The sequence below is a fragment of the Lepidochelys olivacea genome, assembly GCF_965140295.1.
Source record: "Lepidochelys olivacea isolate rLepOli2 genome assembly, chromosome: 10".
Lineage (NCBI taxonomy): Eukaryota > Metazoa > Chordata > Testudines > Cheloniidae > Lepidochelys > Lepidochelys olivacea.
Window position 1 is genome coordinate 16,047,692 of NC_140420.1, and position 24,190 is coordinate 16,071,881.

Consider the following 24,190-nt stretch of genomic DNA (forward strand, 5'->3'; position numbering starts at 1 on the left):
TTACAGACGTGCTTCAAATGAGGCAACATGACAAATGTCATAAAGGATTCTGAGGCACATCTGATACTCAAAGATTCTCATTGCTCATGACTGAGCAGAAACAGGGACAACATTCTGGAAGGTTGGATAATAAATAAATAATAAAATGTAGTCCTTATAGAGCTTTACATATTTCAAACTCTGTACAAACATCCACTAATACATTGTTGTAACACCCTCAAGAAGTATGATTATGATAGACCAAAAACTCCACAGCCATACAGAAGTGAGCGTCCAGATTGGCCTGTTCATAAACAGCTAGAGCAGTCTCTGCTATTCAAGTGCCCCTTAGAGATGACGCGCAAGGGCCTAAATTTTCAGAAGTGACTAGTGATTTTGGGTACCTCAACTTATTGGTGCCCAACTTGAAACATCTTAAAAAGGCCTGATTTTCAGAAAGTGCTGATTTTCACCTCTTACAATAAGGCCAATTTAAGGTATCTGAAGTTGGACACACAAAATCACTAGCTTTTTTGAAAATTTAGGCCTGCATGCTAATCCCACAGTACTTAGACTAAAGACTTAGCTATTGTCATAATTATTATTAGCATACTTAAGCTATTATCTTCAGCACATTTAAGGAGCAGGATTTAGCTAACTGCTCTTTCAGCAAAGTATTTTGTGCCATTATTGCCACTATTTAGGAAACAGCCTCTGGTTCTTCACCTCTTGATCAGCTTGGTGACCATCTAATTAGAGATTCCTAAAAGGGCAGGTAACATATATATTTACTAGTTAATATTAAAGCAGAAAGTTGGGGTGTTGCCACAAATTATCCCTTTTAATACAAAAGAAGGCCTTGCACCACCAGGACCACTAATTTTAATTAACATATGCTCCATCAGAGATATTTCATTAGGATAATTCAAGGCTTATGTACCAATTGAGTTCCACTTAAGTTCCCCACATAAGTGATGCAGAAGCCCTGTGCTAGCCCTCTGTATTGACTTTCATCTTAGATGCCACTGGTCCAGATGATACTTTCATCAGTGCTTTTCTTATTTACCTTTCCATGTCTTTTGCCTTCACACCATTGGCCAATGTATGAAACTGGATGGGTGCCACACTTGTACATGCCAAAGCCATGCCTGACTCCATTCTTCACCTCTCCTTCATACATGCTGCCATCAGGCCATTTGTAATGGCCATTATACATCTGAACATTCTTTACAAAGTTCCCCTAAGAGATTAAATTATAAATTGATTACTCACTCAAGTGAGACAGCAGTACTCGTTACGTTTGCAGGAGAGAGTATCTAGGGTATCTAGGGTGTGGGCTGAGCTGTCCTAAAGGAGGGGCCCTCAGAGCAGCCAGGCCCAAGGAGAAGTTCTGAGTTGCACCGTATGTTATCTTATTGTTGATTTTTTTTAAAAAAAAGCCAAACCACAGGAAGGAGGCAAGTTTGGACTTTACAGTGCATGCCCTGTGTTTGTAGAGCAAGCTGGGAAAGGCACCTGTTCACAGTGCACAAACAAGAAAAACACAAACTAACTCTAGTTACATTTTGGGTGTTCTTTAAATTTAATACACAGCCTCTGTTGCCACCTGCAATCATCTAACCTACATGCTTTCCTATAAATTGCATGTATAGATGTAATTAGCTGCATGATACTTTAAAATTATTTACTTTGCACTTTACCTCATACTTCACTCCATCAGCCCATGCATAAGTCCCGTGTCCATGCATGAGTCCTTCGGAAAACATGCCCTTCAAAATAATACACATACTATTGTTTTTATTCCGGTATCACAACTTACGTCTATAGCTATTAAGTAGTTTGAGGAGAAGTAACATGTTTTAATTAAAACCCCTCTAACTATCAGCATTAAAAGAACTAAGTTTTGAATGTCTGCAGCCCTTAGAAACTACGGAATCCACTATTCAATACACATAAATTTTAGCTGTGCGGTTCCCAATGAAGTCAAAGGGAGTAGCAGTATGTCCTCTTCCAGGGGAAGAATTTGTCCCATTACATTTTGGATACATTTACACAGCAAGCAGCAGCAAGCCTCCAATCCTGGGTCAACAGACTCAAGCTCACAGGGCTTGTGCTTCCACACTAAAAATAGCTGTGTAGACCTTGTAGCTCAGGCTGGAACTCAGGCTCTGCAGCCCATGAAACTCCCCCTCCCAAGGCTTCAGGGCCTGAGCTGCAACGTCTATGCAGCTACTTTTAGTGCTGTAGCACAAACCCCGCAAGCCCAAGTCTGTTGACCCAGGCTTGGAGCCTTGCTACCACAGGCTGCAAAGTCGTACCCTTAGTGCCTTGCCACAGATGTACCCATAAACAGAATGCTGATCTACTCACTCTGTATGTATTTCCTCCCTGAAAATGCGCTATACCTTCTCCATCATATAATCCATGGACTTTTTCTCCTTCATAGCTACAAAGAAAACAAACTAACGATGAAATAATCAAATCACTACAAGTAAGCCAGAAACAACAGAAGTTAAAAAATGATAACTATTACCAGTATTTTCCGACAAAAGCCAAATTACATTGTTAGCACCTGTTAGCTCCCATTCTGGAATAGGTGGGGTGAAAGCATATACTGTATCTTGCTACTGGGTGGAACATCAGGCTTGCTCCCCTTTCATGACCAAAGTACTGGCAGGAAGTGGGCACCCCCATGCACATTATGCACCGCACCCTAAATGTTAAGCAGCACCAAATATTATGTAATTACACTAGTGTATTCACTTTATATAGAAAACTGCATGTACACTTACAGTGAAATTCATTTTACCCAAATAAAGCAAGAGGAATCAGGCTTTATGCAAGTGAAGTGTGAATGAGATGGGGAAGCAAGATTCTACAGCCAGGGCACAGAGCTGCAATACAGCTCTCCATCCATGATGAGCACTGCTATTATGGGGTATTAAGGCCACTTGAACTATAATCATGTGGACCAATCCCCATGGGCACTCCCTTTTCAGTAATTTATGCCAACACCCCTTGCACAGCCAGTCTGCTGGTGTTCTACCACACAGTAGGTCTTAAATGGAGCAGGCGACTTTGTGCATACACATACATCCTAAGTTACCACTACCCTTTGTCTTGCAAGTGCATTTGTGTCTGATGTCTATCTGCCTTTTAGACTGTAAACTCCACAAGGCAGGAGCCGTGTCCATGAGTATGTTTTGTATAATACCAAGCACACCACAGGTACTTAAATCGTAAATCCTCAGCTAGTGGATGTGTTTTTAACTAAACTGACATGTTTTTAAACATACTTTTCTACAATAAGTTGAGTGAGAATAGGCTCCTCATAATACTGAGCTGCTTCTTGGATCAGAGGTTCTTCCACCTCTTTTGATTCTTCTTTGGATTCTAAAGGGCTTGCTTGTGCTTCCTCCGCTTGATTCAATGATGTCTGGACATATGATGGCTGAACTGAAGAAATACCTTCAAATGAAGTCTCAGGTGCGGGAGGAGGGGCAGGTGCCAACTTTTCTGTTTTTTTGCCATCTTTCTTCTTATCTTTAGCCATTGCCACTGAATTGCCTCAAAGCTATGTTTTTCTGAACAAAAGGCTTTAGCTTCTTTTGCCTATTTTTTACATCAGAGGTTTAGTTTTCAAAATCTGAACTCATTTAACTGAAAAGAAAACATAAAAAGCAAACATGATAAAAATCTGATTTCTCCTCCCTCATTGCCCCCCAAATAATATTTTTAAAGTTTTATTGCTGTATGGTAATGGCAACAATTTCCTAAAAGTATTCCAAGTAAAAGTGTTAGATATTTTATGAGCTTCTAGGGCAGCGGTTCTCAACCAGGGGTGCCCTGGGATACATATAGGTCTTCCATGGGTACATCAACTCACCTAGATATTTGCCTAGCTTTCAAACAGGCCACATAAGAAGCACTAGCGAAGTCAGCACAAACTAAAATTTCATACAATTACTTGTTTATACTGCTCTATATACTATACACTGAAATGTAAGTAAATATTTATATTCCAATTAATTTATTTTATAATTATATGGTAAAAATAAGTCAGCATTTTTTTAATAACAGCGTGCTGTGACACTTTTGTATTTTTATATCTGATTGTGTAACCAGGTAGTTTTAAAGTGAAGTGTAACTTGGGATATACAAGACAAATCAGAGTTTTGAAAGGGATACAGTATGTGGAAAGGGTGAGAGCCACTGTTCTAGGGAAATGAGGGTGGCAGGAACGCACTAGATTCCAATACTCTTTGGGAAAATAATGGGTTACAGATTAACCTGATATCTATAACAGACAACATGACAGTTTATGGAAATAAGGTAATGCCACCACATATTTGTGACCCCAAAAGATTATGTGAAAACCACGGAACAATGTGGTTGTCTAGAATCATGACTCCATTGTTTTGTGGTTAAATCTTCATGGCTTAGTATCCCTGATTCTGTAAGGCGGTAATATTACACACTCTATTAGGTAGGAATGATTCGGTAGGGGGGGATTAAAAACCCACTCATTAAACCCCCATGGGTATTTGGTTAAAGCAAGTGTAAAATTATATTAGTTAAAACGATGGTGGTGGACGGAACACAGTTACAAACCTCCTGCGGTTCTGTTACAGCTAGCGGGGTGTGGAGATTCCGGAGACTAATTTCTCCAAGCTAGAAAACTTCTCTGGAAGGAGATGGCAATTCAGCCACGACACCTGAGGCGACTGTATCGCCACTGGATTCTCCGTCCTCCCGCACCCACAACAAAGCGGGAAGGAAAATTATGACGGGACGCCTAGGAACAGCTGCGCCCGCGCCTCTCTGGCGGGCGCGCTCAGCATGCAGCAGCCCCCAGCACGGCTGGCCGGGCAGCACGACGCTCCGGCCTCCCCTCCACGCTGGCTCGGCCGCCCACCACCCAGCGGGAAGCCAGGGCCCCCCTGCTCAGTCCCCGGCGTTCCGGCCACCGCCCGGGGCCGCCTCTGGGCAAAGCGGAGGGGGTTTCGGCGCCCGTCCCTCCGGCTCCTGCCACAGCGTCCTACGTCCGGCGCTGTAACCATAGTAACCGCCCGCAGGGCAGAACGCCACTCGCTCGTCATCTTAAAGGGACCGCCGCCCACTTCCCCCTCCTTCAAGTACCGGGACAACCCCCTCCAGCGGGCGGGCCTACGACAGCGGCCCCGGCCTGCTGCTGGCATGGCCTCGCCCCAGCCTGCCGCTGCGGAACTGCCCCTCCGCCTCTGTCTGCAAGCCCCAGGGCAGCTGCGGAGGCACGTTTTTTTCTACCCCAGAGACTGCAGCACAGCTGGTGCCAGGCAGGCGCCAGGGGAGGTATTTTTCTTCTAGTGGGCCCACATTTCCTTTTGATTTGCTTACACTACCCTGATGGTTTTAGATTATTTCTGCAATACAGGGCAGGAGGCCTGAAGTTCTACAGTAAAGGAACCTGGCTCTAGCCCCCAACCTGCCTTTTGGAAGAAGGTTGGATGGATTATATTCTCCCCCCTTTAAACTGTTCACTGCTTACCCTGATAAGCTCATAGTACTTATTCGTGGTACTGCATCATGCCCACATCACATGCTGGGAAACTAAGGAACAGAGGTAGATTTAAGTAGATTCTGCTCCGCTTCACACAATTCAATAATATAGCCACAAAGAGAATGCACTTCTTCTACCTTGCATTCCCACATGCTATCCATTGGCAAGGACAAAAGCAAGGTTGCAAACATCCTCCTCTATAAATATAACAGATATCTGTGTACTAGCACACCGCTGTAAACAAAAACACTATTTTCTTGGTTTCAGAGTAGCAGCCGTTTTAGTCTGTATCTGCAAAAAGAACAGGAGGACTTGTGGCACCTTAGAGACTAACAAATTTATTTGAGCATAAACTTTCATGAGCTACAGCTCACTTCACCGGAGGGTCAGAGTTTTGCCATTGACTTTCAATAAGCCCAGGATTTGGCCTCCTGGCTCCAAAGTAACCAATATAACAACTGCTTTGTTTCTATAGTGAAAGAAGCTCCTAATTTTAGAATGTCCTTACTTATTCCTTTCCATTGGTGGTGGGGGGTCAGATAGATGGTTGCTTGCTTTCATTCTCAGAAAAGGAATATTTTCTTGAAAGAATGTTTATGGAGTAAGGCTCAGTAAGATGCTGCTTAAGAGGCAGAGGCAGATGTCAGAGGTCCACAATTCATACCATCCTCTCCTTAATACCAGTGTTTAATGTTTCTCACTACTAAACATCAGAAAAACCTTAACACTGAATTGCAATTAATAGTGAAAAGAGAAAATATGATTTAATACTTTCACCTGTACATCAAATGTGATTTATCTGAAACGGTTACACAAGAGGCACTATAGCCTAAGATATATAATTTTTCTTTTCATACCATAATACAGTCTCTATAAAGAGTGTTCACCTAAAGTTTTGAACTTCCATATAAAAGAGTTTATTTTTTAAATCTCAGCTATCAAAAAAAAAAAAAAAAGTAATATGCAGGGCCAGCCATGACAAAAGGAATGTATTTACAAGTAAATTCTGGTATGTCTTTATATAGGAGTAATAAAGAAAGATTACAGGATGCCTGTGTTGTTCAGGTAACATTTAAATATGCAAAATGATGGCTAAAACTGTCACTTCTTTGACAAAATAAAAAAGTTTTATGATAAAATCTGTAATTCAAAAAGAAGTGGATTAATAACATTGCCAATGAATTAAGAGTAAAAAACACGAATAAAATACACACAAGGGGCTGCTATTATTGAGAAATCATATCTAAATTGGCTATGTGCCTCATAGTTGGCCTTCCATGGGGACAGTTCCAAGGATGCTCAATCTCACCCATGTGGGTGATCAGTTTCTTCATCTCATTTATAGTAAGTGCAGTTCCAATCATCACCTGTGAACAAAAATGCAAACAAAGTTTAACAATGATATTTTCTCTTTCTCCCTTATGGCAAATTGCTCACAAAAGGTGTACTTCTCCAATTACAGCAGCAGATAAGATACTGTGCAAGACATTAAAATCAAGAGACCTACAGGACAATCAAAATCTCATTTAAGACCATATACAAAGGGCCTAATTCTGCCCTTAGCTGTACTAGAACTGGTCTAATTAGAGACTTCAGTGAAGTTACTCTTGATTTACACTGGAACAAAAGAGCAGGATCAGGACCAAGGGTGTTAAGTGTCAAAATCCACTAGCAACATACAGTCCAATTAAATATACAGTGTATACTAGTAAATATACATCAAATGCAACACTTACAGATTTTCTACAAGCTCGAGACGCAAACATCTGTCTGACCCTAGAAGGCCTACACATGACTCCTGGGCAATCACTTAACATGAAGATCAACTCCTCTATGTCCTGTGGACCAAAAGTCCAATTTTTGCTTGTTGGCAAGGAAATCAACTTAACCCTTTCAGTTACAGGAGCTGAAAGATTTTTTTTAAAAGCAAGATAGTTTAGCAATGCAAGTGAACATTTCATTTTGTTTATTGTTTGACAAATAAGTAAAAAATTAAACATGCTCCTTCCATAAGTCAATCCATAATGATCCCTATGTGAGTACTAAAATTTAATTAGCAAACAGTCTTTTGAGAGATTTTCTAATTTTACAAAAATTCTAACATTTTAAAAACTGGACACCTTGAAAGAGCTGACTGTCTAAAGTTTTTTTTGAAGTTGTGTAACTAAAAATAATCATCAAACTTTTACAAACAAAATCTAATTACCATGGCTATTTTTGGCAAAAACAAAATAACAACCCTTGAAGATTTCTGAAATTTAAAAATGTATAATGGTGAATGGCATGGCCTGTATGTTCTTGAAAAATGCCACAAGGGATAACAGACATTTTCCTCTATGGCACACAATACTTTACACTACATAGTGCTTTTTGTTCTGAGACTCTGAGATAAACAAGTATTATCCCCATTTTTACAGATAAAAAATTAAGCACTTAGCTATTAAGTGATTTGCCCAAAACCACAAAGCAAATTAGTACTAGGGCCAAAAAGAGAACCCAGTAATCCCAACCGTTTGTTCCCTTCTCTATCAGATCATTTGTTTGCCTATATGTAATCCTGTTACATATAAAACAAGGGTTTTACTGATGCAATGCAAGAAGAATAAACTCAATATCTCTTAGAGTGGCAATGGGGTCTGTTAGGTCACTACCACATGCTAAGAAGAATTACTGGAGGAGTCTATATAATTCTTTATCAATCCAATTTCTTAAACAAATATGCATTCTATAATTTTCCATTAAATATTTTCAAGAATCATAGAAGAAAAGCAGTATGCATTGAATATAGCAAGTCAATATTTAAGACCTTATTTTGCAATACTACTGACAAGTTCTATCAACTTAATCTTGTTTACTGAGCAAGAAGAAGAAAACTGTAAACTTTTCTAGTTCCAGTGATTCTGGATCCAAACTTACCATCTTCATCAATGACAAAATCAAACCCATTTTTTCTAAATATCTCCAAGTTTTCAATCAATATGGTTTCATTTACAGCAGTTAAATTAAGATTTTGTGGCCTACGAGAGAGGAAAAAAATAAATATATATTTTAAACCAAATTACAAAGTTGTGTAATATGACAACAGAATTAAAAACAATTAAATCCTGGCTCTGATACTTAGGCACTATGTCCTTAACCATGTCCCCATAGTTTCTCTGGGTTTTACCCAGGTTTATGTTCAGCACTTCTAAGAGTGAGCCTGGCCTATCTTAAAGGGTGTTGTAGGAATTAATATTGATAACACATTTTGAATATGTAAGGTGCTACATAAGTATGATTATTAAAATTCCTGTGAAACATTGCATTAAGCTTATAAAATTCCAAAATTGTAATACAGAGTGACCAAGTCTGAAATGCAGCAGAAATTTGGTTCTGCAACTGTCAAGCCATGACAACTGCTATAGAGCCTACTTCAGGAGAATTTAAAATTTTTGAGAACTGCAGAAACACAGTACCAGCATTTGGCTTGCCTTATCCTCTCTAAAGGCCTGATCAAAGGCAAATGAGTTCAGTGGACAGACTCTGACTCTGAGGACTTTGAATCTGGTCCTATAATTCCAGTTCAGCAAAGTACTTACACACATGCTTATATTTTAAGTATGTGCTTAAGTGCTTTAATGTACTGAAGCCTAAAACTCTCCTTTCCTCATGCACACTTCTCTTCTGTCAGATTCCAGCGAGACTTTTCTATAAAATATTCATACCAAATGTTTCTTTCTTGACGTATTTACTTAAGATTATGCACTAATCTTCAGCTAAACTTGTCCCTTAAGCTTCAAGGCTTTTCTCAAGTTATTTACAACATTTTGATACCCACCAGACAACCGGCCGTCACAGCCTTGATGGGCCATTAGGAAGAAACAATAAGACTGTGAAGATACTAATCTCTCTCCTTCCTGAGACACTACCAGGTCAGGTGATAAGAACACCTGATACAAAATACCACCTTGGACACTGCTGGTACTTTTCATCTGTAGGGGGATGGGGATCAAACAAAGGTTTCCCCCCTTAGGAAAATCCCTTTTAAGGCTGGGGAGGAGGTTAATTTGGACTCTCCTCTATTGCCTACCCAAGAAGGACTGCTGAAAGAATCTGAAGGGACAAAGGAACTAACCTGAAGGGAAAGGCAGGGGTGAGTCCAGACTGAGACAGGAGTCCAGTCTGTAAGAAGAAATAACTAGAACTCTAAGCTACTGGAACTCTGCAACTTACCTAAAACAACACTTACGGTGAGAAATGACTTCTTGAAACCGGTCTCTGAGATCTTAAGCTTAGTATGCGTGTTTTGTTTTATTTGCTCAGTAATCTGCTTTGTTCTGTTTGCTATCCCTTATAATCACTTAAAATCTGCCTTTTATAGTTAATAAATTTGTTTTGTTTATTATTAAACCCAGTTTGTGCAATGTCTAACTGGGGGTGGGGGCAAGAAGGTGTCCATATCTCTCTTCATATTGAGGGAGAAGGTGAATTTTTATGAGCTTGCATTCTTTTTATACAGTGCAAGACAGTATTATTTTGGGTTTATTCCCCAAAAGGGGTGAGGACGTGAGTGCTGGGTGAATCCTCTCACACAGAGCTGACTTCAGTCTGTGTCTGCAGCTGGGTGTGACCCTACCTGCGTATGTGTGCTGCAAGAGGCCGGAGAGCCTAATTCAGCAAAACAGGGAGAGGGAATCCAGGCTGGTGGAACAGGTGCAGCTCATGAAACCCCAGGACATCAGATGGCATCCCCGAAGGGTGGGGGGGGGGGGTCCAACCCATCATACAGAAGTTCAACGTGACTAAAACTGTACTTGAAAGTTCCAGAGCATTACAATCTACTTCACTGGAAGTGGAGTTTCATTACATCCATTTACTATACTAGGTTCCAGCTGTTTCAAACCAATGTTAATAGTAACACACTAAAGACACTTACACTATCAGCTTCTGACCTTGGAGAATGTTGTGCTGTTGTAACATCTCAAAGTTGTATTTTTCATCAGTAGCATGTTGGTCAATTATGAAGAGATCAGAGTTCAGCTTGGCTACTATAAACCCTAAATTGAACTGACCTATGATTTCCATTTTTGCAAACATCTCTTTACTGTATATAGAAAAACAAACAGATTATAAACTATAACTCACATGTAAAGATTTTAGAGCTACCTGCCTCCTTTTCAATAGGAAGGGATAGGCCTCTCTACACCACTGACAACCAAAATATTTACTGTCAAGAATATCCGTGTCTCAGACCCTCACTGTCCAGTCCCCATCTGACTCAGTCCATCTCCAAAGCTTCTCCACCCCCAAACTTTACAGTATTTTAGAAGAGGCAACATGAATAATGGGCTCCACTCAGCAGAATACCACCAGAGAAATACCTCAATAATTGTAAGTTTGGTGTTTTTTTGGATACACCACTTAACATACTCCAGATTATTACTAAAGAGGAGTTTATAAAATGTGAGGCACTAGCTGTTTATTATGCACATTACCATATTCTACATGGACCTACATGTTTGCAAAAGCTTGAGTTACCTGATGAAACAAATTGCCAAAAAGGTGCTGACACAGTAATGTAGGTTTGTCATTCATATATAAACCTACATCTCCAAAATTAACAAGCAGATCAAAGCTCTCTTGTAAATACTGTTAACCTATATTTTTCATCAACTTTGTTTATCATTTGGTTAACATACCTTAACAAGAAGGTGCAAAATACCTGATTTCTTTTCTTAATTCATCCTCTGCTGTTTTATTGTCTCCAGGGCTAATCTTTGCTCTAAATCTTCTATAATTCTGTGTTTCTGCCTTTTTCCGTTGCTGCTGTATTAGCCTTTTTACTCTTTCTGCTAAAGAGCTCATAGAGAACTCAAGTGGCACAGTTTTCTTTTTAATTTCAATTGGTACATCAACGTGTGGCACTGATGCATGGTTCTCAGCACTCCTCAGTTCTGGACAGCTGGCTGCCTTTAAATTAGCTTGCTCGCTTTTAAAACGCTTCACATTTGGGGGAAAACTATTGGCTTGCTGAGGTAACTCACTCAGTTCATTCTGTTCACCGACTTGGGTCAATTCATGTTCAACCTCTGAAAATTTGGCATCATATTCCAATGATTCCTCACTAAGTTTGACAGTTTCAAGACATACACTTTGAAGCTCCTCTTTTGAAATAATGAACTCTTCTTCAGGTGAACTGCCTGCACTTTCATTGCTGAGGCAGCTACCAACTTCTGGAGTACTAAAGCCAACATTTGACTCTGCAGATGTGCTACCACATCCAGAATCTGTGTCATTTTCTAACTTCCTCAAATCTCTGCTTGTAACTGAGTATGTATTTGAGTCCATCTGCCTCCAATGTTCAGATTCCTTGCTGGAGGTGGACTTTGCACTCTTTACAGGACTTGAAGTGTTAAGAAATGACGTAAGTTTTCTCTTCCCCGGGGAGTTGTGTTGATTTCCGACATTGTTAGGGCTCTGAAAGCTGCTCTCTGTCATTTGATGGAGAGAGAATGACTCTCTTAATTTGACAATAGTCATTGCTCTTTTCTCTTCTCTCTTTGGATTCTGGGCTGCAGAATCAAGCAGCATTCCTGTCTGAGGCTTTTCTGTTTCTTCCGCTACTATCTTTTTGAAGTTACCTAATAAAATATGAATGGAGTAAATTGTAGATTTTCATTAAATGCAATTTAAAAAAACAAAACAAACATCAAACATTTGGGGGACTGAATGACTCATTTGGGGGAAGGGATGTGGAAAGGAGAGACTGGTAACAAGCCACTATCGACAAACCCTTAATCTCTGGGTCACCAGATTGAACGTAGCCCTGGTTAGCAGTGCTGAAAGCTGTTACCATTTGATGGCTGTTCAGTATCATTCTTTTTTTTTTTTTTTTTAAATAAATCTCATATCCAATGGAGGGCAGTGAGGAATCTGGCACCACAAATGCTTGTGCTACACCTGATCAGTGGATAATTAAGGGACTTCATCTCCCAAGATGCAAATAGGCCAGCACCAAATTTACTTAAAGGCAACCAAAGGAAAATATAAAAAAGAAATTAGGCTTGCACCCAAAGCTGCTTTTTTATTATGTATAAAGGAAGCCTGAAAAGCTTTTGTGTGATGTGTATGTATATGGTGATAGTGGTGGGGTTGTTTGTTTGAAACTAATGGCAGATCAATCTTGACAACATACTCTGCATTGTTGGAGTCTGACTACAAACTGTGGACTAGAAATCTGGTAATAAGCTTGTCAGTTTCATTAGTAGGCATATTTGTTATCAGAAAGTTAATTTTAAAAATACATCTTTTTCATCGTTCTGAGCTCTCCAACATCTGCCACACCCACAGTGACTTCCAGCGTTAACATTAATGTACCTGTAATATCCAGCAGTTTTTGACTGATGTTAAGTTTGTTGACATTGCTACCAAACATTCCCACAAGAGAGGTCTTTAAAATTGCTAACAAAACCTTCTCCTGTTGCAGTAAAATTTGCCTCTTGTCAGGAGTTACATTGATGTCAACACACTCTAAAAATAAAGAAAAGCTATTAATTATATTTCAGATTAAATTATACTATATTTTTGTTCTTTCCATCCTTGGACTGAAGTTCCCTTATTTTTGCCCTCTTTATTTCACAGAGTAAACCAAAAGCCACTGGTAATATGGATAATATGGCTGCAAATACAACACTGCAAAACTACCTGTAGATCCAGCAATGGTGGTGAAAAATACTGCTTCTGCATAGCAAGACATTTTAAGTTCCACAATATTTAATTCTACCCAGCAGACTGCCTTTTTCACCCTGGTCTAGACTGGCATAGAAAGCTACTTCTGGTTAGTGTGCAAACAATAATAGAACATGTTCCGATAGATCAGAAACATCTTCACAACACAATAATAAGTACTCATCTAGTTAGTCCAAAAGCTACTTAAAACCCCAATGATTCTAAAGCTATGCAATTGCATATGTTACATATTTATTATTTCTAGCATTTTACAAAGGTTAATGGAGATTGATTAGAAGAACTCACCAGAATCTACACAAATGTTAAGAACGATAAATGGATATTGGTGCTTATTATACATGTGGTAAACTTCATTCACAACTTTGGAAATCTGCACAGAACACAGAGAACAAGTGATACCATTACTTACTTCTATTCTTTACTGATACATGTTATCTAATGCAGTAATAAACAGACTTCAAGCATGATCTCGCAAATTCTTATTCACATTATTAGACCTTTACTCACACAAATAGTCCCACTGTGGACAAAGAAGCTAAAGTGAGTAAGTATTTGTAGGATAAGACCTATATGTACAAGTTTCTAATCTGGTCATTTCCGGGGACTCTTTTGACCAACCACCAGACATTTATATCTTTCCTTTACTAGATCAATACAAAAGAAAGTAGTAGTAACAACAATTACTAGGTCTAAACTGGAAAAGAGAAACAAGGAAATCAAGCAACTGTAAGCAGGGTTGGCAGAAATTGCTTTTTTAAAATAAATTTTGACACAATATTATTGATGTTTATTTTAAAGTATTTTTTAATTTTTATCGATTAAAATTTTCACAGTTATACAAAATTAGGGGTTTTAAGCATTTATTTAGATTTTGCGCTACTTAAATTTTCACATTTGCAGAAAGTTATGGGGGGGATCAGACAATTACGGGAGAGTGGAGGCTGAGATTTAAAAACTTAAAGCTTTATAACCATTAAAACACAAAACTGTCAAAATATATGAAGTAAATATCTTTAAATGACACTAAGTTCTCAAGCAACATTTTTCTTATTTTGCCTGTCTGTAAATTCTGATTATTTTTTACGGAGTTTTTTGTATTGGTTTGTGTATGATGAAATCCATGTTACCAGCTTCTACTGATAAAAATCTAATCCTTCCAAGCCTAACTATAAGCAATATTATTAAGAACTGTACCTTTGATTGGTCACATGGTCGCTGATTGACAAAGAAAAATTGTCTCTCTGTTGTACTCCTTCCAACACCATGATCACAATGGGAAACGAAGCCTGTAATACTGTTTAACATTAATATTGTAAGGGTAGGGCTCAATAGAAGAAAGGAAGACTAGAAACTTTTAAGAGTCAATGCTAGTTCTATAGAGGAACATTTCTGACCAGACTAAAAGCCAAAACTATTACATGTTTTCAGTAAATACCTACATGTGGCTTTGCTCCTCACCCCAGCTTAGCAAAGGCTAATAGTTTACCACTAGCAAGCTCTCCAGCCAACTGAAAGAGTAGCATTCACTGACTTCAGAAAAAGCTGCATTCATGCTTTTTCTGCCTTAAGGAGAGTCAACTGTGACACTGATTTTGAGGACACGGTAAACCCAAGCATTTATATGGCTGTTCACAAATCTCTTGTATATTAACCATTATAAATTCTAAAAAACTGCACTTTTTAATTTAAAAGAACTTCTTTACTCAAGTTGGACCATATTCTACCTTGTCTTACACCCAGGCAATTGTACTGACTTCAGTGATGATGTACAGGCATAAATGAAGGCACAATTTGACCCATAATATATAATTATTCAGAACACTACATGTGGTCACTAATTCAGCAGAAAATTAGGGTAAACCAAGAAATATCAGCCCCATCCCTCCTTCTCCACATACACTTAACTGGTTTCATCTTAATCCTGAGTTGTAACATGGAAACAAACTACGTAAAACAAGCTAAATTATTTATTTCCACAGTTGTAATGTGATAGGTATCAACTGTGCTTTTCTAAGTTTTCTAGTCACTGCAAACCACCTGAAACCTTGGATTTCCTTTAAATCAATTACCATCTTAAAATGCATTTCTGACAGCAGTGGCTTCCCACTTACGAATAAAGATTCTGTGGCGTATCAGTGGAGTTGAGGCCATATTCTTCACAAACAGCTTCACTAGGAGGTAGTTGAACAAAGGGAATGAGGCTTTGCAACTGAAAGAAATTTAAATTCATAGCTATTCCTTGGTGCAAGAACATCAAAGATCATTTTAGTGATTTAAAGTCAGTGGGTTTTTCATTCATTTTTGCCTTTGTTAAAGTTTAACTTCAGTCAGAAAGATGATAATTGATTAAACAATTATAACTATGGCCTTCTTTTCAGTTCCTTGTTTTATTGTCAGGATCACAACCAACTTGGCACATGGTAATTATATTTTTTAAAAGATGACTGGCCAGACTGAGCAAAGGAAGTACCCTCAAGCACACAACAGGTTATAGTTACACTGTTAAAGAGCACATGCAAAAGTATAAATCCCTAACAAACTCTTCTTCTTAACCTGTATTTGACACACAACTCCAATGTTAAGTGTTCTGCTCCCCCTTTCATGCCAACACTCACTCACTAAGCCTATTCAAGACGGAAAAAATAGTATTATTTATTCAGCTTCAGACTTCCCAGCCATAAATGAGCCAATCAAGATTCATGCCATATCAGAAGACAACGTCATCAGATAAATTTGTATGTTCTGAATGAATGATAATACAATTGATAAGACATCCCATTTGAAACACAAGGTACCTGAAACACAGATATAATTTTCTTCACTAAAAAAATCTTAATGTAAAAAGAAAAGGAGTACTTGGTGCACCTTAGAGACTAACCAATTTATTTGAGCATAAGCTTTGCATCCGATGAAGTGAGCTGTAGCTCACGAAAGCTTATGCTCAAATAAATTGGTTAGTCTCTAAGGTGCCACAAGTACTCCTTTTCTTTTTGTGAACACAGACTAACATGGCTGTTACTCTGAAACAAATCTTAATGCAGTTTCTCAGTTAGGACACACATACTTTTTTCTGTTTTTGATTCAGCACTTTGGTCTTAAAGGTGCAGTAGTATATAAATAGATTCATGTAACTTAACATTTTAGTTGGCTGACCCATGGAGGACATCCAATTACATTTTGGTCTGGACACTCACTCTCAGGAGGAACAGGAGTTAGGAGCATTGCATGGAATAGCACAAATGGGCCCCAGAATGGGAGGAGATACTTAGTACAATATCACTCATTAGCAACCCCACCAGCCAATGGAGTAAAAATGCTTGATAGCTATGACATAGGGCTGGGGGCAAGAGTGCATTTACTGCTTTTGTCTTCCTTTTTCTACTTCTTTCCACGAGATAGTTATAACAGATTTATTTATAGCAAACATTTATTAAGCATCAAGCTGCAAATGTCTACATCTGCTGACTGCTATTCCAGTTTGGAAGATAGCCCACAACTTTAAAGAATAAGCTTCTAAATATCATAGCGAAAGGCTGCAAAACTCAGACATCTTTCTACCCTGCAAAGCGAGTCTTCCACAGCACACCATGCTAACATTTTTATAATTATGCTTTTGAGGATTGGAGAGGATACCTGTGGTCCATATATCACAAAAATTAACAGATAACCAGGCTTAATCTCTCTCAAGCACTTATTAGAATACTAATTTTACCAGTCTCAACAGAGTTATTAAGATTTACGCTCATCCCACCATTCTGTATCTCTCTTTCTGCAAAGAAGGTAAAAAACTGTGACAACAAACAAAAAAAGCAGTCTGTGGAAACTGCACTCTCTTATTCAAACTATAGGGTGTGCTAGAGCACAATGATTATTACACTCTTCCTCCTATACCTTAAGACAGCTTCCTGCATAATGGTTTATACAGCATCTTTACTCATACTGTATTTAATTAGATTTTAACATATTCTTGCAGCTGCTTTTTCTCCCTTTCCTACAGTATTACCTGTTTTTGCCCAAATATTGCTCCAATGTTTTCCTTTAGACTACAACTTCCAGTGGTACACACCACTGAGTGTTTTTTCCCTTGGCCAACCTGATTGGTGCAGTTAATTCGAACTCCCGTTGAAATGATACAGTATGCTTGTAATATTTGGACCATTTTTGCATATTCCTATTAAAGAAACAAAAATTGAATATTTTTATGAAACAGAAAACACATTAATAGGCTATCCTATTTAGACATTTTAAAATGTCTATCTTTGCGTACATCACATTTTTTTCCTCACTTCCAAACCAGGTTGTATAGCTTTATTCTGAGATTCAGCTACAACTTCCAGAAACCCTGCAAACAGTTTGATTTTTACATGCAAAAAATAAGAGGAAGATTAAACCATAATTTACAAGATATATATTAAGTAGGTAATTTAAAACACTACATTTTCAAATTTTAATTATGCAATGCTCATTCCTATCTTGCTTGCTTTCTCAAATTTGAAAGTTTTAATGTAGTTAAATGTTAATGTAGTTCTACATAAAATCTGTGTAAAATACGTAAGGAAGGCAAAAGGGAGAGTCCGTTTTATTATTTCACACAGATCTGTATAATATTATAATGTAAATATAGAGTCGATAGATGAAAAAGTATGCAAGATTTAGATGCATCAAACCAACACTTAAAGTAAATGTTAGTACCACTAATGAGAAGTTAGATTGAAAAGAGAAGAAGCTTAGACCACATCTTATTACTTATGTTGAAAGAGATAAAGTTCTAGAATAAAATGTCTGAGCTAATCAACTCTCTCTAGCACTAAGGTATACCAAGATATAAAGGAAAGAATGATTTGAATTATATGTATTTAAATTATATGTATTTATTTTTACAAGGTTTAGATTTGCAGGTTATCACATTTTTTAAAAGCAGAATTTCCAGTTCACTACACCTTTTTAATATTTCGTTGAAATTCCTTGTGCCGCACTGGCAGGGTATAAAACAATTGCTGCACGCTAACAGTTGTTCCCTGTTGTCGTGGGTAAGGAGTTTTCTGAGTAATTTTTCCATTGTGATCAAATACCAGACGAGTTCCAACCTTTGCAGATTTGTGACAAGTAAAAATGGTAACATCACTGGAAGAGGGAAAAAGAGGCAATAGGATTATTAATTAAACAGTAGCTTTTCTTTATCCCGTCTACAGTACCGAAAACTTCAGGTATTTCTATTCACATTATGCCAGCACCATTCACACAACTTTAATTAAGGTTAAATCAGAGTTTACATTATTAACTCCCTTTTGTAACATTTTCTAATAGATAAATATTTGTTCTGGATTGAAACTTCGTACCACAAATAAATTCTCTAAGAAGCAAATTTCACTTCCCCTTTAAGATTTTTAACCAAGAGTATTCATAAAAACACAAACAACACTGTGCAGACCTTCCTAATTTTCCTAGTTACAATGCAAAAATCTAAGTTCTTATCCCTTACATACATCTTGTAGATAGACCATGATGTTGGGCTTTTGATTTTGATTTCATGGTACTTGGATACTACTTTTCTAATGCAATCACAAAACACTGTAATATTTGTGATGCACAAGACTGTATGGGAACACTGCACTTATTTCCAACACGCAGCTAATTCAAGAGAAATCATAAAACAAAGTTTTAAAGAGTTACAAACTACAAAAAAGCAAATGTTTGAAGAATAATACTTTGCCTTTGCACAGCACCTGAGGATCAAAATGCATTGCAAAACATAGCCCTTGCAAAGCCTTATGTATGTGCTTAACTTTAAAATTGTGAGTTTAATAAGACTAATCAGATGCTTCATGTTAAGGAAGTGCGTATCTCTTTGGAGAATCAGGGCATCAGTTATGTGTTATCTGAACAATTTGTTTCCTTTATACAGAACTTACAGCTAAAAAGGATTGTGGATGCTGAATGGATTCAGGCAGTCTTTGCAGTTTGGGATAAATCTATGTCAATTTCAAAACATTATTTCATCAATCACTGATATTTGGATCAATTTATTCAGCCATGTAGGTTTATACAGAATGCTTTGCTGAGTCCTACATATTTCAATAGATTCCTGTAAATTGTGAAAGTTGACCGCTTCTAAGTTAATAGGAGGTTATTCACAATTAAAGTGTCTCTGGATGCTGGGAGATCACAATAAATATCTAACTGTTATAACTGCAGGAGTCAAGATACTCAGTCTTCAATAATTGCAGAAGCCTCCACTAATTTGTTATGTTTACATGATAAATCACTGTATTTACAATGAAGGATACTGCACATTAAAAGAGCCAAAGGACATCTTGGGGTTTTTTGCAATTAGAGTATGAATGGTCTTTTTTTTTCCTTAATGTAGGCCCGGATTCAGGAATGCACTTCTATACGCCTTCAGTACTTTACTATATAGGGATGCTTTAAAAATTGACAACCTTCCACCTAACCATAGCTACTGCTGTTCTAACATTGTACTACTTATTGGATTTTCCATTTAAAGTTATAGTTATTTGTGGTAAGAAGAAAAATCACCGCTTAAATGGATTGTCCCTGAACATATATTCCATAGAATATCTATACAAAACAAAACAATACATTTTAACAATTGTTAATTTGGTTGCAGCTCAACTGAATAACATGAGACCCAGCAGAGTTTGGTCTCATCCACGTGCATTGTAACCGCGTTACAAAAATATTCTTTAAACTAGGCAGATTACCATATCAAGGTAAACTTGTTTTTAACCAAGTTATAATACAATTTAATCCTGTCCAGATTTGCTGGGTCTGGATCATTAATAAATTAAATATTGTAAGTAATAATTTAACAATTTAATAAATTAATAATTTAATTAATACATTAATTAAACTGTTATTTTTGTATTGCAAAGAGATCTTAATTCCAACAAATTTACCCAATTAAAAAATAAGATAATAAAGGAGAAAAACAAATAATTGGGTTCTTGTTTAGTTGAGAAATAACCCAATTACAAGTTTCCAAAGTCTTGTTTCATTAATAACTAATGAAGGACAATATTATTACCTTAACGCACACAGTGAACTCAGAGCTTCACCTCGAAATCCAAATGTTCCAACATGCATTAGATCAGAGAAATCTTGTATCTTGGAAGTATAATATTTCAGAGCTAGAAAAATGTATTTAAAATATGTGTAATTGTATCATATCTTTCCAAAATGACATTGATGTATGAAGGTATATTTTGTATCTTCCCAAAGAAACAGAAAACTTTGATGCTTATACTATCTTTTATGTAACTATAGTAGAGTCAAGTAGATAATTAACCAACTATTCACTATTTTTGCCCCCGTTTTCTACTTGCAAATAATCTGCAAAATTCTCCAATGTAATTCCAAATTATTTATGCCTTCAGTAAATAAATTTTAGTCTGCAGATCCTTTGCAAACGGTTTGTTGAGAATATTTGCCATTTTTGAAGTGTTGGTTAGTTACATAAGTCACATAGTATTGTTTCTGCTTCCTGTTTGGATGACTTAAAATCTACAAATTGAAAATTTTACTTCAAATATACAATTTCAAGCTCGCTTTCAGCAAATATTCAAGCTTCAAATTCATTTTTCATTAACAGTTATACTTGTAAAATGTGACTGCTTGAACTTTTAAAGAAAGTGAACATGAAAGAGTAATGAACACAGCTGAATCAAAATTTCCTTGAGACTCTGAATAAACATATGCAACAATTCCCCCCCTACACGCACACACACTGTTCACCCCACTCTAAGGCATAATTAGGTTCTGGTCTTCACATGTGTATGTACCATAATCATAATGACACCAGGATGGATAATAAAACTAGTTTTACCACAACTCTTGCAGGAACATGTGTCATTCTAGAAAGGTTAAGTAACATCTTAAAGAGATTAAACTTGAATTTTATAAGAAAGAAGTGGTTTTCTCACTGCAGTTATCAGTTTGACAGATAAATCACAGTTTATACATAATATAAATATTCTCAAACATTTAGAACAAACATAAATTGTGAAGAATTTAACTTACTTAAGCCCTCAAAGTTTTCTTCCTCTACTCCACAACCATTATCTGAAACTTCTATAAGATCTGTTCCATAATCTTTAAGCTTTAGGTCTAAAAATTGTAAAAAAGATTGTTTTCATTCAGTGTTCATGGGCAATATTTAGAATGTATAGCATCACAAAGTCAATAATGCATTGTAAACTCTTCAACAGCCATTTGTTTTCTGAATCAAATTAAACAAGATTCACAGCTTTCAAGAGTTAAGTTATTTAATTCCAAATCAACCCTGTACTTTCTGCTAGATTAGCTCAATTTTTTTAAATTTTCATGCACGTATTAGAGTCTTCTGCTCATAAAAGTTGCCAGCCTGGACCCTAAAATCCTCTGTTTCTTGGAAGAGGTTAAGAATAAGCAGCAACACAAGCTTCCTCATGCTGCTTTGTTAACATGTCTGAACTCTAACATGGAGGAAGCACTTCACACATGATACACTAATAGTTGAGTCTCCATCTCCATCCAGATCCCTGGCCTCCTTGCAGAGACTTGAAGAAGAGCTCTGTGTAGCTTGTCTTTTTCACCAGCAGAAGTTAGTCCATAAAAGATATTACCTCACCTTGTATCTCTGATGAGAGTATCAGTTAACGTTAATTACGGCTGTAATTTTTGTGATGCGGAAACTTGTCCATTGGGAACTAGACTTAAACCAAACTAATTTCTGATAGTCCACTGAACAGCCATCAAATGGTGGTAACTAGGCTGGATTCCATGTCAGATTCTGATTACATTTGGTTTTCTAGCAGTGTAGGACATGCTGCAGCAAGCTTCCAAAACAGGTCTAATCCCGCAAACTTTTATGCCTATGCTTAACTTTACACAATAGTAATACCATTAATTTTATATAACATTGGGCAACTCTACTTTGGACCCAGCCATGGAAATAAAGTACTACAGCCTCTACACATCCAACTGTAGAACTGGGACCCCAAATGCTCTATGCCTTAGTTTTCCCATCTGTAAAATGGCTATAAACATACCTGGTCAAATGCAAAGCATTTGTCCTGAACTGTTTGCAGGTGCAGAGCAGAGCACTCAGAAGTTACAAAGCAGTATATGAGTACCAAGTGTTAGTCTCACATGAAATTAAAATAACAAGTTTACCAATATTAGTAGCTCCAGCATCTACACTGTTTTCCACCAATTCCTTCACCGCAGTGCCTAGATTCAGTACAACCTGTCCTGAACAGATCTGGTGAACTGATTTATGATCTATAGGCTTGATGGCTTTAGCAGGCTGTGCACTAAAAGAAAAAAAGCGATTAAGAATTAGATGTGAAAAAGGTTGCTATCATTCAGTACTACTTCCCTCACCGCAATTATGGCAACTAAAAACACACAGTGAAGAACCAAGTAGAGGCTTCCAGCTACAGTGCAGTCTCATGAGTGTTAGGGCTTGTCTGCACAAACATTTAGTTTGCGGCAAGCTAGGCTGTGAACGGACGCTGCACTAGCCTACCACAGACTAAGGGTATGTCTATATTTAAAACATTTACAGCAGCACAGCTTCAGCAACACTACCTACACCAACAGGAAGGCTTCTCCCATCCATAGAGGTAATCTGCCTCCCTGAGAGTTGGTAGTTAGATCAACAGAAGAATTCTTCTGTCAACCTAGCACTGTCTATGCTGGGGGGTTAGGTCAGTATAGCTAGGTCTCTTAGGGGTGTGGATTTTTCACACCCTGAGAGATGTAGCTATACTGATATAAGTTTCTACGGTAGACCAGCGCTAAATAATTAGATTGACTCAGGGCTGTGAAAAATTTCACCACATGATCACCATAGTTAGGTCAACCTAACCCCAAAGTAGAAACACCTGTGTCAATGGAAAAAATCTTATACTGATCTATCTACTGCCACTAATGGAGATGGATTAACTACATTGACAAAAAAAGTAATTCTGTAGACATACCAAGCATCTACATAAGAACGGCCACACTGGGTCAGAACAAAGGTCTATCTAGCCCAGTTTCCCATCTTCCGACAGCGGCCAATGCCAGGTGCTCCAGAGGGAATGAACAGAACAGGTAATCATCAAGGGATCCATCCCCTGTCACTCATGCCCAGCTTCTGGCAAATAGAGACTAGACACCATCCATGCCCATCCTAGCTAATAGCTATTGATGGACCTTTCTTTTTTGAACTCTGCTATAGTCTTGTCCTTCACAACATCCTCTGGCAAGGAGTTCCACAGGTTGACTGTGCCTGAGGTGAAGAAATACTTCCTTTTGTTTGTTTTAAACCTGCTGACTATTAATTTCATTGGGTACCCTCTAGTTCCCCTGTTCTGAGAAGGAGTAAATAACATTTTCTTATTTACTGTCTCCACACCAGTCATGATTTTATAGCCCTCTCTCATCTCCCCCCTTAGTGTGTTAGGCTGACTGGCTGATGCAGCTTTAGGGTGCCAGAAGGGCATAGTGGGAGCACGGCACGGCCGCGCGCCGCCGGAGGAGGGCCCCGCGCGCGCGCGCCACCCCCGAGGGGAAGATGAAGCCACCTCCGGGTGCAGGGAGAGGAGCCCTCAGACGCCTCCTAGTCACGAGCACCTCCCCCCACCGCGGGGAACGGGCCTCACCAGGGTGCCGGGGCCTCCATAGAGTCTCTGCTCCCGGCACGCAGGCGGCCAGGCAGGACTCCTGGGACACAGGCCAGCAGCGCGCCAACGTTAAGCCGCCTGGGACAGAACCCACAGCAGCACAACTCCTGTAGGCTCCACCCCCGCGCGATCATTGGCCACTAGGAAATCATATTCTCCAATCGGAAGCAAGCTCCATTTTCCCGCCTACTGATTGGCTGACCGGTCTGCCCAATCGGCAGAGGGATCTCTGCTCTTCGCCCTATTGAGATCCACCCGGTTGCATCAGTCACTCATT

At 38.2% G+C, this 24,190-nt stretch overlaps 2 protein-coding genes across 10 annotated transcripts in view; both read right to left on the reverse strand.

Moving 5' to 3' along the window:
• Positions 1 to 5,025, reverse strand: part of RSPH10B (radial spoke head 10 homolog B) — a 41,208-nt gene extending 36,183 nt beyond the window's left edge. For 5 of the 7 annotated variants that reach the window (XM_084642368.1, XM_084642367.1, XM_084642366.1 and 2 more), the window contains exons 1-5: positions 4,591 to 5,025; positions 3,276 to 3,639; positions 2,350 to 2,425; positions 1,680 to 1,748; positions 1,046 to 1,219 (exon numbers count right to left, since the gene is read on the reverse strand). In XM_084642368.1, coding sequence (XP_084498494.1) covers positions 1,046 to 1,219; positions 1,680 to 1,748; positions 2,350 to 2,425; positions 3,276 to 3,532 — 576 coding nt within the window. In that variant the 5' untranslated portion in view covers positions 3,533 to 3,639; positions 4,591 to 5,025. The remainder of the gene's footprint in view (positions 1 to 1,045; positions 1,220 to 1,679; positions 1,749 to 2,349; positions 2,426 to 3,275; positions 3,640 to 4,590) is intronic. The other 2 variants (XM_084642369.1, XM_084642370.1) reach the window with 2 other exon arrangements.
• An 826-nt stretch (positions 5,026 to 5,851) lies between these two features.
• On the reverse strand, positions 5,852 to 24,047 carry PMS2 (PMS1 homolog 2, mismatch repair system component; the record flags this gene model as incomplete). Of its 3 annotated transcripts, XM_084640867.1 has the most annotated exons (15): positions 5,852 to 6,885; positions 7,255 to 7,424; positions 8,435 to 8,535; positions 10,434 to 10,601; positions 11,220 to 12,138; positions 12,875 to 13,027; positions 13,532 to 13,616; positions 14,441 to 14,540; positions 15,358 to 15,455; positions 17,250 to 17,417; positions 18,187 to 18,370; positions 20,292 to 20,394; positions 21,284 to 21,370; positions 22,418 to 22,557; positions 23,893 to 24,047. In XM_084640867.1, 15 exons carry the CDS (start codon positions 24,045 to 24,047, stop codon positions 6,745 to 6,747), a joined length of 2,772 nt encoding a protein of 923 aa, XP_084496993.1. In that variant the 3' UTR covers positions 5,852 to 6,744. The 3 variants fall into 3 exon arrangements, with proteins under 3 accessions (XP_084496993.1, XP_084496994.1, XP_084496995.1); XM_084640868.1 differs by lacking the exon at positions 12,875 to 13,027 and having other exon boundaries at positions 23,893 to 24,025; XM_084640869.1 differs by lacking the exon at positions 10,434 to 10,601 and having other exon boundaries at positions 23,893 to 24,025.
• Positions 24,048 to 24,190: the final 143 nt, after the last annotated feature.